The sequence below is a fragment of the Dermacentor andersoni genome, chromosome 6 (genome assembly GCF_023375885.2).
Source record: "Dermacentor andersoni chromosome 6, qqDerAnde1_hic_scaffold, whole genome shotgun sequence".
NCBI classification, from domain to species: domain Eukaryota; kingdom Metazoa; phylum Arthropoda; class Arachnida; order Ixodida; family Ixodidae; genus Dermacentor; species Dermacentor andersoni.
Genome location: NC_092819.1, coordinates 81,831,868 through 81,846,977, shown reverse-complemented (window position 1 = coordinate 81,846,977; position 15,110 = coordinate 81,831,868). Strand labels below are relative to the sequence as shown.

At 47.2% G+C, this 15,110-nt stretch overlaps 1 protein-coding gene across 1 annotated transcript in view; it reads left to right on the top strand.

Moving 5' to 3' along the window:
• The window catches only part of LOC126522463 (glutamate receptor ionotropic, kainate 2-like), a 364,802-nt gene extending 360,407 nt beyond the window's left edge, over nucleotides 1–4,395 (top strand). The window contains exons 14-15 of the mRNA XM_072288773.1: nucleotides 3–295; nucleotides 3,790–4,395. Of these exons, the coding sequence (XP_072144874.1) occupies nucleotides 3–295; nucleotides 3,790–3,957 (461 nt within the window). The 3' untranslated portion in view covers nucleotides 3,958–4,395. The remainder of the gene's footprint in view (nucleotides 1–2; nucleotides 296–3,789) is intronic.
• The last annotated feature ends 10,715 nt before the right edge of the window (nucleotides 4,396–15,110 follow it).

The following is a 15,110-nucleotide window of genomic DNA, read 5'->3' as shown; positions in this document are numbered from 1 at the left end:
AGACGCCAAGATCCGTAACATTATCTCGGCGGCCATCGTGGAGTTCCACGAAGGGGACCTGCTGTTCAAGCTCAAGCAGAAGTGGTGGAAGACGCGCAATCCGCCTGACCCGACCGCCCTCTCCAAGTGCCACCTCTACACTAATGCTTCCTCCAGTTCGGCCAGCAGCAGTGAGATGGGCCTTGCCTCCGTGGGTGGCGTCTTCATTGTCCTGTTGGTCGGCTGTATCGCGGGCGCACTCCTCTGCGTGGGAGAGTTCATATGGGAGCTTCAGAAGACACCATACGGTGAAAGGGTAGGTTTCAACGTCTCTCTGTCCTGGCTATACTATACTCGCTCTTCTTTCAAGGCGTCCACACAAGACAGAGCTTCACATAAAGAGGTATAGATGAATAGGTATAGTCTCCATATCACGGCCCCAGCAACGGCTGCCGCTGAGTAACAGTAATCGATCTCAAAGGCTATGCTTTCGTCGACTGTATATGCCAGAAGCAATGTCTGCAGATATGAACACGCCATCGACACCATGTTTTGAGCGTAACGGATTAACCAAGGATATAACCTGAAGTAGGGATGCGGGCCTTGTTAGTATGTTACTCTGTAGCACTAGTATATCATAACTATTTTTCCAAGGGCAGCCCACTTGTTGACGCATGGACGAAAACTAAACCACCCCAACGCGAGCACTGACAGCATCGTGTTTGTGCTTGTTGCCTAGTGTTTGCGTGGCTAAGCGCTCGCCGGATTTATCAACATGCACCCCGCCTTTCGGGAAAAAAACGCCCAAGCACTTTGCCCACCCACTACCACCTAAGCAAGTGTAGTGCAGATAGGACGAGGACACGGGGAGAGCACACAAGGACACGGACCTGGCGTGTCTCTGTGTTCACGTGCTCTTCGCTCATACTTGTCTTGTCTGCAGTGCTGTACAAGTATTCCAAGGTGGAGTATACTAGTATCCCAAGATAGAATGCACTCTTATTTCTAGAGGGAGACATTGTTGCGAGAAGGAGGCTTTGTCGACGCAACAAGTGCATTAATTTACAGCGTTTAAGTAGTTCACATATATATTACCCGCCTATTCAGTCTACATAAACGCTAAGCCAACTACACACATACTTACTTTCCTTCCTGTTGTGACGAAACTCCAAATGTTCGAAAACTGGATGTTTCATTGGGATACGATGAATTTGGGGGATAGAGAGGGGAGGGCATAGAATGTTATGATACTGGTATTAAACCAAAGGAGCTTAAAAAAAAATTAGATACGTGTTCACTTGTAAGCAGGCGTGTTACCAAGCTTACCAGTTGTTTCCCTTCTGAAGGCCTCCTTGCCTTCGTTGTGCTTGTGATAATCATTACCTTTTTAAGTCCGTTATTGTTTTTATTTGACTTCCGTTATGATTTCATTGCGCCTAGCGTGCATTTGTACACATCTGCTCTGTAAAACTGCTGCCATTCACGTACGCGGGCCCTCGGGCACTTTCAAGTGGTTTGACAGGGCTTGAGGGCCCACACACACGGTGTTGCAAAATAAACGATTGATTGATCAATTGATTGATCAATTGATTGATTGATTGATTGATTGATTGATTGATTGATTGATTGATTGATTGATTGATTGATTGATTGATTGATTGATTGATTGATTGTCATAACATTGACTCCGCTTTTAAACATCTCACGTTCAAGCGCTGTTAATCATTTTTGAAGTTATAGTTTTTTTTATTCATTTGTTTAACTCTAGCAATTTAACACCCCCGTCAAACCTATTTTGAAAGTTGCTGTATAGCCAGTATCCGGCTATTTGGCTAATCATTTATTTGTTCGTTGACTTTTTGTGTAATCAATAATTATCCTTGTGATTTACGAAGCCCGCATCCATTTGGTGACATGGGGTGGACGGAGACTTTCATTTCGGGGAAGCAGAATGCGGTGCCATTTTCTGTCGTACTTAGTAGTTCGTGCTTCACAGAGTGTAGTGGTTGTGTTCCGTACGCACAGGGTGGTTAAAATCTGCACAGCGTTGTCTCTATAAGCCTAGTGCATCGCGTGCCTGCCTTGTTTGATCCGATTACAATGTTTAAAATAGAAGTGGTCGCAAGACTTTTCACAGGTTCCATCTAATCTACTGTGAAAAAAGAAAGCATGCGAATGAAATTATGTTTGTCCTCATGGCGTCTGTGACGTTTCTCAAGTTGGCTTCAGCACATTGGTTTCTGGTGCTTAAGCTCCGTTGCCAAATCTTAAGTTATTTTGCGAGGACAGTTTCATTCAAACTGCAGTGGCGCGGCTTTCTCCCCCAGATCTGGTGAAGAAGAACACGTCTCACAAGCGTGAGGCGCGATGATAGATCACGCTGAAGCACTCGACCGGAGTGCACATGGTCGCAGTATCGACCGCTTCTGAGATCTCGTGGCACCATGACTGGCTGGTTTAAATAAACCGTGGTTAAGGTGGCTACTTTTTGGCGCCGCCTCCCCTAAACGTTCTCTAACCGTCAGATGGAAACATTTTGTAGACTAATTTATTATTTTTCTTGCGGTTTACCCTAAGATTCTCAATTCATCCTGCCGTTTCTGTGTTTAAGCATGAAATGCTTTTAGCTCCCGTTGTCGGCGACCTTCAAGTGAAATTGAGCCAAAAGCCAGGGCCGTTATCCGGACTCTCAAACGAGAATATCCGGGCAAGTTGTGAGAAAAAAAAGAAACAAGGTCATCCGGACAACAAGTCGAAACTTAAAGAATGCGGTCTCTGGCTCCCGAACCCTTTGTACGGGACCGCACTATACGTTAGTTACTGCCCAAACAAGTTGGAAAAAAAAATATTCCATTCGAGTTCTTCCTGATATTTGTTCGCAATATCACTCAACCTGTAAGTTCTAGTACGCTGAAGTTTTATTTGTCATTTCCCATAGCGACGTTCAAAAGGCAGATACAGAGCACTATATATACACTTTCTCTTCATCATATGGCGCTGAGCGCTAAACGCAGCGCTCCGCGAATTCCACGGCAAGGGTTTTGCGTCGCCTCGAGAGATGGTGCCACGCCTCCTTCAGGTGCTTCTAACCGCCACGTTGGCTTAGGGGTTATGGTGTTTCGCTGCTACGCACTATGTCGCGGGATCAAACTCCGGCCGGGGCGGCCACATTTCAATGGAGGGGAAATGCGAAGACACCCGTGTCCCGTGCGATGGGGGCTGGTTAAATATCCCCTGGTGGTCAAAATTACTAGGGAATCCCCCCGCCATACCGCGTTCCTCATAATAAAATCGTGGTTTTGACACATAAAACCCCAGAATACAGTTCATTCTTCTAGCTGGGCAGTGCGCTCTGTCTCTCTGGTGTCTTTCGCGGCCTGTCTCGTGCGGTGGTCTTCTTCTTCTAGCTGGACTGCGTCCATATGGACCAGTGCACTGTATGGCGTGGTGCGGTGTGGTGTGGTGGAGTGTTCCGTTAAGAACGAGCGGTACACCCATTTGAAGATAGTGCCTAGTATTACCTCTAACCAATGGGCTTTGCCGGTTGCCATTTCATGCTTACAGCTATTGTCGCTTGAGGGAGAGCCAGCAATTATTTTAAAGGGTTGTAAGTGCAGTGCCCTTTCACGCCATAAAAAAAAGAAACTTCCAGCAATAATTTACATTAAAGCGCCTACATAAAAAAAAACGAATTGGCCCCTTGGGTATGCAGTTTGAGCAAAGTAGTGAAAATCACTCCGCATTTCTTTCATGAAGTGATGATTCTTGTGATGATACGTATCTGTCAAGCGCATTTTCTGGCTGTTCCAGGAATCCATCATGATGGAGATGTTCCATGCGTGCAAGTTGGTCGTAACCTGCCGGGGACGCAAGTACAGCCCGACGTCGCGTTCCTCGGCAGGCTCGCTTGACGGAGAGGCGACGCTTCGCTCTGTTGGTCAGTCGTCGACCAGAAGCGGTGACACGGCTGTGCGCTAGCTTTTAAAACTTCCCGCCATTTTTCCTACCTTCAGTCAATTGTTCTAAACTATGCGGGATGGTAGCTGAACGAGACATTCATATCTCATCTACGTATTTCTTGCAGTAAATTTTACTTTCTAAAGAACGACGGAGAAAGTAGGTGATTAATTTAGAGAAACTCTTTGGAGAAATTTTATAAGATATTGTTTATAGTGCTACCGACGTGCAGGACCAGGATATTAGTGAAGAAGCATATTTATCTAGGTAAAACAAATTAAATAAAGCGCACTTTCATACGGTTATGTTAACTAGTCGCGACGAATTAAGTGACTACAAGAAGCAACAAGTTGTAGCTTCAAAGGTAATCGATAGTTGTGGACTCTGTTTCGAGCCACATTGCTGTATATAAGAAAACCGTGCCTGTTCTTGTTTCAATAAAGCAAATTTTGTTTTGTACCTATTGTTTTTCCGCATTCATTCAGATACACGATTTTCTCTCGTCTCGTAAAAAGATACGAGCTTTCACTCCTGAAAAATAAAAGCACATTTACTCGAGTTCGCGATAAAAGATAGCGTCATATGGAACCCCTTAAAATCCTCTTAAATCTTCGAACGTTGCTCTATTCGGTTCTCTGCCGTCTTCCTGTACTTTTCTCCGATCAATTGGCGTAGAACGCCGGCCTCACTACACCCGGGGAATAACACATAAGTCATATAAAAGTATGAAAGACTCTGTTGGTTCTCGTGGTTGTAACCTCAAAACAAGGCTCCTAAAAACGAGGGGATTTCATCGCAGTGGAGCAGATGAAAAAACAAAGAAAAATAAATGAAACAGCCAAAAGCAAAACATTAACATTGGGTGACGAAAATTGAACAGACCTTTACAGTACATGCTCACAAATAACGATGGTAAGCGGTTAATAGCGACGGTGCTGGGGCGAAACAGAAAGATGGCGCAGCGGTAACAGCGAATAACACGAGTGACTGTAATTTACAGGGACGTCCGAGGTAGGAGCCATACGGCAGGTGCGAATAGCGGCGAGTCTCGGCATATGGGGGAGGAGAGGAGAAGAGTAGTCCCAATACGGGTACGTCCGGGAGGTGTGGCAGAGGTGGGCTACATGCCCAATTCAGCGGCAACGGAATCAGATTGGCTTGTCGTGCGGAGGGAGATCTTCACTCACCAGGATTTTGGAATCGGAGAGATTACAGGTCGTTGAGCGGCACAACTGTCGTCACCGGGTTGGCGCCGAATCGGGAGACAAAGCAGGCGGTAGGGAAAGCGAGGCGGACAAGCTTTCGCCCCAGAACGGCCTGAATGAGGGAGGTGGCAGGGGCTGATTGGTCGAGTGGTGTGGTTGAGCGGTAGTGGATAAAATGGGGCCGAACTGGCAGCCTCAAGCTTCTTGCGAACGATGCGTACGACCTTGTCACTAAATGATGGTGCAGCGGTAAGACTGGCGCGGGATGATGTAGCAACCGCGTTAGGGAGACGGGAGAACTGTGGAATGACGCGACGGCTTTTGGCCAGCTCGAAGCCGCGACATTTCTTGACAATGACGCTGATGGTTGGATGCACTCTTACAAATCAACAAGTTGAACGCATGGTCCCGGTAATTTTATGGCCATGGCCTACTGTGTCAATCTCGACCATTTTCTTGTCAAATTTTCGTCAAAGAGTGACCACGTGTTTTAAGTACGAGGTATACAACTGAGTGCGTGATGACTGTAAGAGGGTAAGACGCTCTTGCAGCCAGTTTGCGACCAGACGGGTTTCCGAAGAGGCTGCGGAGCTTCTGTTCAAAGGTATCCCAGGTATAGAGCTGCTCATTTATCTGGAACCAGACACGCGTTGTTATGCCTAAGCAGCATATTGCATTTGCTAGCATTATAGTAGGGTCCGACCCGCCGTGGTTGCTCAGTGGCTATGGTGTTCGGCTGGTGAGCATTTCGATGGGGGCGAAAACACCCGTGTACTTAGATTTATGTGCACGTTGAAGAAGCCCAGGTGCTCGAAATTTCCAGAGGCTTGCCTCATAATCAGAAAGTGGTTTTGGCACGTAAAACCCCATAAGTTAATTTTTTTTTATAGTAGGGTCCCACTTGCCGTTCTGGCTAACACAATCACAGAGGCTGAGCTACTGCTCGACGTCAACATCCTCTTGGCCGGAGAATGTGACAGGGTCGCACACATCGGGAACCCTGAGTTTGTGGGCGTAGCTGTGCGACACGGATTTGGCCAAGCTCTGCACAACCATTTACTGCTCCTGAAGGCATGCGAGATTGAACACGCGCACTCCATCTGCAGACCCGACAATTACCGGAAGTTAACGTAATTCGATTATTGACAAATGTTCCCTCATACAGCTACAAGAAATGTAGCGTAAACGCGATGCGAATGATCAAGCAACACGTTTCAAAGAGCGGAACGAGTTTAGCAAGAAAAATAAAAGGAATAGCACAAGCGCACCCTCGTAGTTTTTAACATCGTCATGTGAACGTCGACCGCACGGCATGTCAACGGCCTTGTAACACCGAGTGGCGGCGGGACCGGCCACAATATGCGCGGTCAGGTAAGACGATTTCGCGTTCGAACGTATTCTGCTGCCTTGTTCGCTTCGCTGCTACAAGGCCGCTGACACACCGCGTCATCGACGCTCACTAGATATTGCTAAAAAATAGCAAGGGCGTCCTTTTAACCACTACCAACAAGTACATCGAACACAGCAGAAGTACAGAGTTTTAAGAATGTAAATGAAGTAATATTGCTACGTAGCAGCAAGTGCAAAGTACTAAGCCTGCACCTGACGCGATGTTACATTAATGAATTTTCGCCACAGCATAGAGCGTGTAGCTCGTAGTCAATGTTCCCTGCATAAGGAAAACTTGTCTTTTGTATCTCTCCACTGCTCCTGTGAAATCACAGGGAGTACTGTAGTGGTGTTCGGACGGAAAGATCGACGCCACGGAAGGCGGGTGGTTCATGATGCGGTTCTCCCTATTTCCAACGAAATGCTAGCTACCCGTTGTGGTACTCGGCGTTGGTTGCCACGCTTGGCCGTCTGGCCTGCACACACATTAAACCGTGCGTAAATTTACGTACTACTAACAAAAGGAGACGCACATCATGGCAGAATAAATTGTTGCGCGCACGGAAAAGCACGAGCATGGTTCGAATTGCCGCACTCCTGTGACCACCTGCATACAGCATATTGCCGCCGCTCTTTCTCGTACGGCATCGGGGGGAATCAGCAATATATTTTATGATCGTATTCTTCTTCGTTGTAGCACTTGTGTAAACAACAGTACCTCCACTTCCTAGGTTTCTTTCTTTTTTGGCACCCTTACCCGAAGGCAACCGCGGTAGCCATCGCCGTCCTGATACAACATCGCAACATGGCCGCCAGGGCGACGCCAGCAAAAACAGCAGCGCTGGCCTCCTACATTAGCTGTAACAGTATACAGTGCTCAGCGTTTTGAATTATCATAAAGCTTTTGTCTTGTGGTTTAGTTTTTTTTATGTTTAATATATCTCCACACTGGCCTTCCTCTCCATCGTGCCTACTCAATATGGTGCTTCTCCTTCTCAGACTCTAGATTTCCCACCGTTTAGTCAGCCTCTATCCAGCCGTCCGTAACGAACAGGTCACTATGTAACCAGTAAATAGAATAAACGTTCAAAATAACGTTACTGGCGAGTTTCGCGGCCCATTCGCATATTTTCTCTACTGCGAGTGTTTCAGTCGTTTAATAACTGCACATCGATGGCTACTGTGAGTGAACGTTAATGAAAATTTGGCATCATTTTCTCCAAATATTCTCAATGCCTTTTTATGACAACGCGAAAGGCAAGTCCGTTGTCAAATGGGAGCGATGGCGCACGTCTTCGGCATCGTTTGCAGACATATATTCAGAAATTTTTACGGAAGGGCTTAGCATTAAAGTCGGTACCGCGTTCTAAAAATCACATAAATGGAACATTACCTCATATGACATTTACCACTACCATTACATCCGACAATAGCATAATCTTAGCTGGAACAATACCTGCTGTTGCATGAGCTACCGTTTCTTTGTGACTGCAACAAAGTAAAGTAAAGGTGCGAGTTTTGCAAAACAATCATCGTCTTACGTAGAACTTTAATGTTCACTTTATGTAACGCGCTGTCATCGTTAGTGCAAGGCCGATATGCCATCGTCATAGAACGAAGTGCAATTGACGAGCTGCATTGTTTCTGAATATTATTAGTCAATACAACGCGCGTTATTCCGCTCACCGCAGAATCTGCAAATAATGGAATAACACCTAAGGGGGATCATTACGTGGTAAAGCTATCGCGGAAACACGTAATAAAATATAGCCCTCAAACGCTTTCTATATGGGGCACAGTGCCGTGCCTGGAGCCAATAATAAAAATGGCCTGAAAAAGTTTATCGGATAGCGTACTTAGATTGATGCGTTGCAAGTCCTGACAGGTCCATAGATTACAGCGTAATGAACGCATAGCACTTTGTTAGAACGCGAAAAAGGGGGCGAAATGCGAAAAAACTCGTGTATTTAGATTTACATACACGTTAAAGAACCCCAGGTGGTCTAACTTTCCGGAGTCCCCCATTACGGCGTGCCTCATATTCAGAAAGTGGTTTTGGCATGCAAAACCCCATAATTTAAGTAATTAAGAACGCGAAAAACATTCTCACCTGTTTCTAGAAATATTTCGAAATGTAGCAAAGAAAAAACTTTTAAGTCAGCTAATGTAAGCTTGCAGCGACCGCTACAATCGAGCGATAACGAGGAAATAGTAAATGTACCGAAGTACCTTAAGATGCAGGGGGTGTGTATCGTGTGAGATACCTTCTATCTCCTAGAATCTTGTATTTGTGTCTCGGATACCGATCACGTCGGGTATCCTATATCTCTGTCAGGACGCAATTTCAAAGTAACTTTGCCCAGCGCAGGAATGAACAATAGCCGCAAGTTTTAATTACATGACTATTGGGAGTTATTTCAATATTACCAGCTAATGCTCGTTGAGCTTATCTCAAAATCATGAACTACATTTTGGTTGGGTTTAAAATTAAATGATTAGAAGTACACCGGTCAACAATAATTTTAAGTCGTTTTAGGTTTGAAATTATCAATGCTAATCATTTATCAGACAAGAAAATAGTTGACTCATCTGCATATAGAACACATTGTTAAATCTTTAAAGAGCCCCTCTCCAGGCCCTGTAGCAAATTTTGGTTATGCGCTGGAAGTTACGTGTATCTAGGGAGTGTTCTGCAGCAAAAGATTTTCAAGTTGGCTCGTTGTTAGTCGAGATAGAAATATTTCAGTGTCGCAGACCCATGATATGGGGAAACGAGCTTCACTGCAAACTTAGACCCTCTCTCATCTTGCCCCGTTGTCAGGATTGGGAGGCTGAATCCCACCATTCGTAACTCGTTGTCAAGATTGGAGTCGGGCATGAATTAGAGGTAGCTGGCTCATGCCGTCGTCCAACTTACCCACGCTGAGGACGTTGTTGAAGGGAAGGACTGCTTCTCATTGAGAACGAGGAATATGGGTTTATTTACAGTATCTACATGCAGTTCATCAGTCTAACATGACTGCTTGAGAAAGTGCACTGAGCAGCCGCACAACAGCGGTTTATAAACACTCGGTCCTCCCTCGATCCCAAGGTGAAGGAAACGTTCGTCCAGGCATCGTAAACAAGCCGCCTCTCTGCGGGATGGCTTACACACACACACTTCCGCACAGGAATTCACGGTCCGGAACACCGAGGCCAGACGGACTTCGTAGAACTCGGGGCTTGTGTGAGGAAAGGTGCCTTTTATTCCCCGAGCTGACCCCCGCAGCGCGGCTGGGTGCCCCTTGTCTTGCGTCTTGGACGGCGCGTGGGAAGGAGCCTCGAACTACGTTCCCGCGAGCACTCCCCCGCTCGCGGCAGACCAGGGCGGCGGTGGCGGGCTCAGTAACAAAGCCTGCTTTGTCAGTAACAAAGCCTGCTCCAGCGACGGAGAGTTGGCTACGCGCGTAGTGTTCACACACAGTTGACTGAGTGAAGCCGTGGCTAGAGGTTTGCGGTGGCGTTCCAGGAAAGTTGACGCCGCGGTCGCAACTGGCTGGCAAAACTTGCACTTCAGCTGGCCATTCTTAACACCGTCTAGCCTCCGCCAGCGAAATACCTTGGCTGCGTTCGCCCATACGGAACCTCGAGGATCGCGTGACGCATACGTCACAGGCCCTGCCTTCATTTTTTTTTTCTTGCTTTTTTGCAGCGCAGCGCACTTTCGCTGACGGCGTTGCGTGCGAGCGGTTGCGATTGTCTTGTTTCGCGCAGCAAATGATTTTGCGCGCTGTGCACGAGGACATCTGACTTGCACTATAAGTCTGTGCTACACGAATACTGAGGCAGGTACAAGCGGATCACAGAGCATGATTCCGCGCTGGAATACGGTAGAAAATGAGAACGTTTCGGTGTCTACGAGCGCGACTGCACGACGCGGGAACAAGCAGACGAAACCAAAGTACATCTTGTTTGCTGCGGTGCGAACTAAAACAAAAAGATGCAGACATTCGGTTTGTGTTACGAAGAGATTGCAGAGGCCCAGGAGCGCGCACAGCTAACTCGCCTCACTACAACGAAGGCAGGGAGATCCATCTTGCAGGAGCTCGGATATCACCCCGATAGAGTAGTGGAGGAGTTCTCTGAGGTTCCTCCGCCGATTCGTGAGAACATTATGGTCGCGCCCATACCTAGTAACATGCACCCCGTGCATACCATACCATTCTGTTTGTGTTTTTATTTTTCTCTTACCTTTAATTTTGTTCTATTCTACCAACATATTGCACAAATAACAGATGTTCCCTTGAGTAATTTTCGAAATCACGTGTCACCACGAGCGATGTCACAGCGCGAACACGTGCACGTAGGCGCACTAGCACGTTTACGTCATCCTCCGGCTTGGAGTGCGGCGGCTGCAAGGAAAAGGATTTTTCCGCGGCGCGTAGCGATGTAATAATTTGCAGACACGATCGTTATCGCGCAATGTATGCTCTGCGCTTGTCAGCTCAACATGGCCAGACCTGGTGAGGGGCCCTTTAAGACATTCGAATAGAGCGTTAATTTATATGCAGAACAATAAGCTACCTAATACAGAACATTGCGGCACTCCGTCGTTAATAATTTTTGCATAGAAAATTAGCTCCTCTTGTACACAAAAAGGTTAGTCCTCGGATAAGTGGGTTACTCTTTTAACAAATCGCAGGACCAGTTGTACCTACAGATGTCTAGTTTACCAAAGAGGATGTGTGGAAATGACACTTGCTATTTCCTTCATCCCTTTTCTTCGTTACCTCTTCATTTCTATGACACCGTTCACCACGTCGCCACCACCTAACTGCACAGCGGTAAGCGAAACTGACCCCGAAGGAGTTTCTTGATCGTACCTTGCATGTGATGTATCATCGCCGTTTGCAAGCTCATTCATTCACCTGAATGATGACACGAGCGGTAAGTCGGTGATCTTTGAGGGCAACGTAATAGCGTGGAAAGGCCGACTTCCGGTAATTGGCGCATAGCCTATTGTTCCGCTCCATTAAATGCTCGTCAGGGTACCCTGCCACTCCGTTCAATGTACGTTCTCCCTTATGCATATTAGTACCGCGTAGGCAAAAGCCACAGATGGGCAAAAAAAATGCTTTCCTTTGTTTGTGGGAAACTTCTTTGGCAATGAAGTCGGTGCGCTTTTCGTGTTTTCGTCCCTTTCTCTAATACCGTGGTGCTGCCACGGCGCGAGGCGCAGGCACCTAAGGTAAAGAAACGGCGTAGAAAGGGTATTTGATATTTCAGCTCACTGGATTACTGGATTGAAACTTTAGCTGCACACATTAGAAGACATCGCCTATAACCCGCTTTGCCCTTTTCAGTGATTCCATCGAGCTTTGGCAACTGAATAAAGTGGAACTCCTTGAAAGAACAACGCAAGGGCATGTTCTTCCACGGATACACCCGCGCTTATGAGACCTTACCTGGGTGCCTGCAGGTCTCGGCTCAAACAGAAAGGACTGCCAGGTTTTGATTATTGAGTGAAGGAGCACTTCGGGCTAAATTTTAACTGTTTAAATTGAACCAACACGGGTGCCTAGATGGCAATGGCGCCTCATGCTCAGTTCAAGGTGGCCGTATCAAATTACTTGCTATGCCATGCCCATTTAAGAAAGAACTTAATTTACCAAAAAAAAAAGAAAGACAAGACAATACTTGTGCACAGAGCACTGAGTGCCCGTTAAAGAATACTAGAGAGAGAGAGAGAAAGGCAAAGGAAAGACAGGGAGGTTAACCAGAGATTATCTCCGGTTGGCTACCCTGTACTGGCGGAGGGGAAAGGGGATGCAATAGGTGAGAAAGAAAGAAGGATAAAAAAAGGAAAAAAAAAACCTAAGCACGAACTATTTCTGTGGGCACTGTCATGCAACCCGCAAAGGCATTCCTAGTCTTACGCAGTGTCACCGTACAGTCCTGCGCCACACAGTGTACTGTCACAATTTGTCAGAAAGTCCCGTGTCTTTCAAGTATCGCAGCAGCGCCTTCATAGCGGATCGCGCTGATGTTCGTGTAGGCCAGGTTCGAAGGATCTTGCTTTCTGTCGTTGCGCGCTTGTCCAGTTTGTCTAAGGTGGCTGAGAGGACAGTTCTTTGTGGGTTAAAACGAGAGCACTGACAAAGAAGATGCTCGATCGTTTCGTTGCACCCGCAGAAGTCACACAGTGTGCTGGTGGCCATTCCGATAAGGAAAGAGTAGGCATTTGAAAATGCTACTCCAAGCCATAGACGGATAAGAAGGGTGCAGTCACGTCGTGGAAGCTCGGGCGGAATATGGAGCTGTAAATTAGGGTCCAGAGTATGGAGGCGTGCACTTGTGAAATCGGATGAATTCCACTGGGCTAATGTCAGGTCACGCGCAAGTGCGGCAAGTTTTTTCGCTGCGTCGGCTCTCGAAAGAGGAATGGCAACGCAGTTGACGCCGTCATGGGCAGATCGGGCAGCTGCGTCTGCTCGATCATTGCCATGTATGCCACAGTGACTAGGCAACCACTGATATATTATATCGTGTCCTTCGTCAACTAGCCGATGGTGGACTTCTCTGATCTCTGCGGCGAGCTGCTCATGTGATCCATGGCGCAGTGCTGAGAGTACACTCTGTAGGGCTGCCTTAGAATCACAGAAGATTGACCATGCGTGGGATGGTTCCTCCTTAATAAAATGAAGAGCCGCACGCAGGGCTACCAGTTCAGCAGCTGTCGTTGATGATACATGTGACGTCTTTAGCTGTATCTTGACGGATCTTCTTGGTATCATCACAGCGGCAGCTGCGCTTGCAGATGTGACTGAACCGTCGATGTAAACGTGTACGCGGCCACTGTGCACCTCATGTAAAAGTTCTAACGTGGCCTGCTTAAGGGCAAACGATGGCATGTTGGCTTTCTTCATGATTCCTGGGATGGTGAGGCGTATGTCAGGTTTGTGCAGGCACCATAAAGGTAAGGATGGTCTTGCTGCAGGCATGTAGTTCGATGGCAATGAGGTACGATTGGCATCAATTAAACGACTGAAAGTTGTGTGTGGCCTTTCTGTGGGTAGAGCGGCAAGATGGGGAGAAGGTAATCGGGCAACGTGCCGAATATGCGCCCTGAGAGCGTCGGTTGCCAAGTACGTTGATATTGGGTGATCTCGAGCTATGACAATCGTTGCCGCTGTAGACGTACACCTCGGAAGACCGAGACACGTCCTTAGGGCTTGAGCTTGTAGTCCCTGGAGTACACGCAGGTTTGTTTTGCAGGTGTTCCCAATCACAGGGAGGCTGTATCTTGCGAAACCGAGGAACAAGGCGTTATACAGCTGCAGCATTGACCGCACCGAAGTGCCCCATGACTTTCCGCCGAGAAATTTGAGGAGATGTATTATTGTCAATAATCTCTTCTTCAGGTATGAAACATGCGGGCTCCATGATAGGTCTCGGTCAATAATTACCCCTAAAAAGCGGTGTTTCCGTGCATTTGCTACTGCTTGCCCATTGACCTTTACACTGTAACGCTGCATTTCCTTCCGAGTGAATGTAACAAGGCAGCATTTCTCTGAAGACTGTTTTCTGTTTTCGCAAGTACAGAGATGTTATCGTAGCTGCCTTTTGTAGCCGTGCTCGTACCTGCAGTCGTGTTACGGCAGACGCCCAAATGCAGATATCGTCGGCATATATTGATACCTGAACTGTGTTGGGCAAGCATCGGACTAGGCCAACGAGCACTAGGTTGAATAGCGTCGGGCTCAACACTCCGCCTTGCGGTACTCCACGGCACGTTTGGTGTTGAGTCGTGGCGCCATCCTCGGTCATCACGAAGAAATGCCTGTCGGTCAAATAACTGCACAGCCACTGAAAAGTGCGGCCACCGATTCCGGCTTCAATAAGAGCATTTATAATGGCATAATGTGCTATGTTATCATAAGCGCCTTTTATGTCTAGGAATAATGCAGCAGTGAGTCGTTTCCGGCGTTTTTGATGCTGAACAAACGTAACCAAATCGATGACATTATCTATGGATGAGCGCCCTCGCCGGAAACCAGACATAGCATCTGGGTACACGTTGTAATTTTCCAGGTACCATTCCAAGCGCGTCAAAATCATTTGTTCCATTATATTCCCTATGCAGCTGGCCAGAGCGATGGGGCGGTACGATGACAAGTTTAACGGTGATTTACCAGGTTTGAGAAGTGGAACCAAGCGGCTGCATTTCCAGTGACGTGGAACCAAACCGTTGCGCCAAGACTCGTTGTAATGGTTTAGTAGCATGAGTCGTGCTTTCTGCCCAAGATTGGCGAGCGCCGCATAGGTAACCCCGTCCGGGCCAGGTGACGAAGAGCGCCTCCAAGTCGCCAGTGCCGCTTCAAGCTCCTCCAGCGAAAGAATTACATCCATGCGGGAATCCCGTGGCACAGGAGTAGCGCATGGTGTAATGAATACTAGGTGATCAAAGTTATCTGAGAGCTGTCTAGAGCTGGTCTACTACACGCGTTTTTCATAACGCGGGTGGTAAGTTGACATGTTAACAGCCATCAACGCAAACTTTGAATTGATTTTATATTCGGTCACCACTTAAAGCAAAATCGG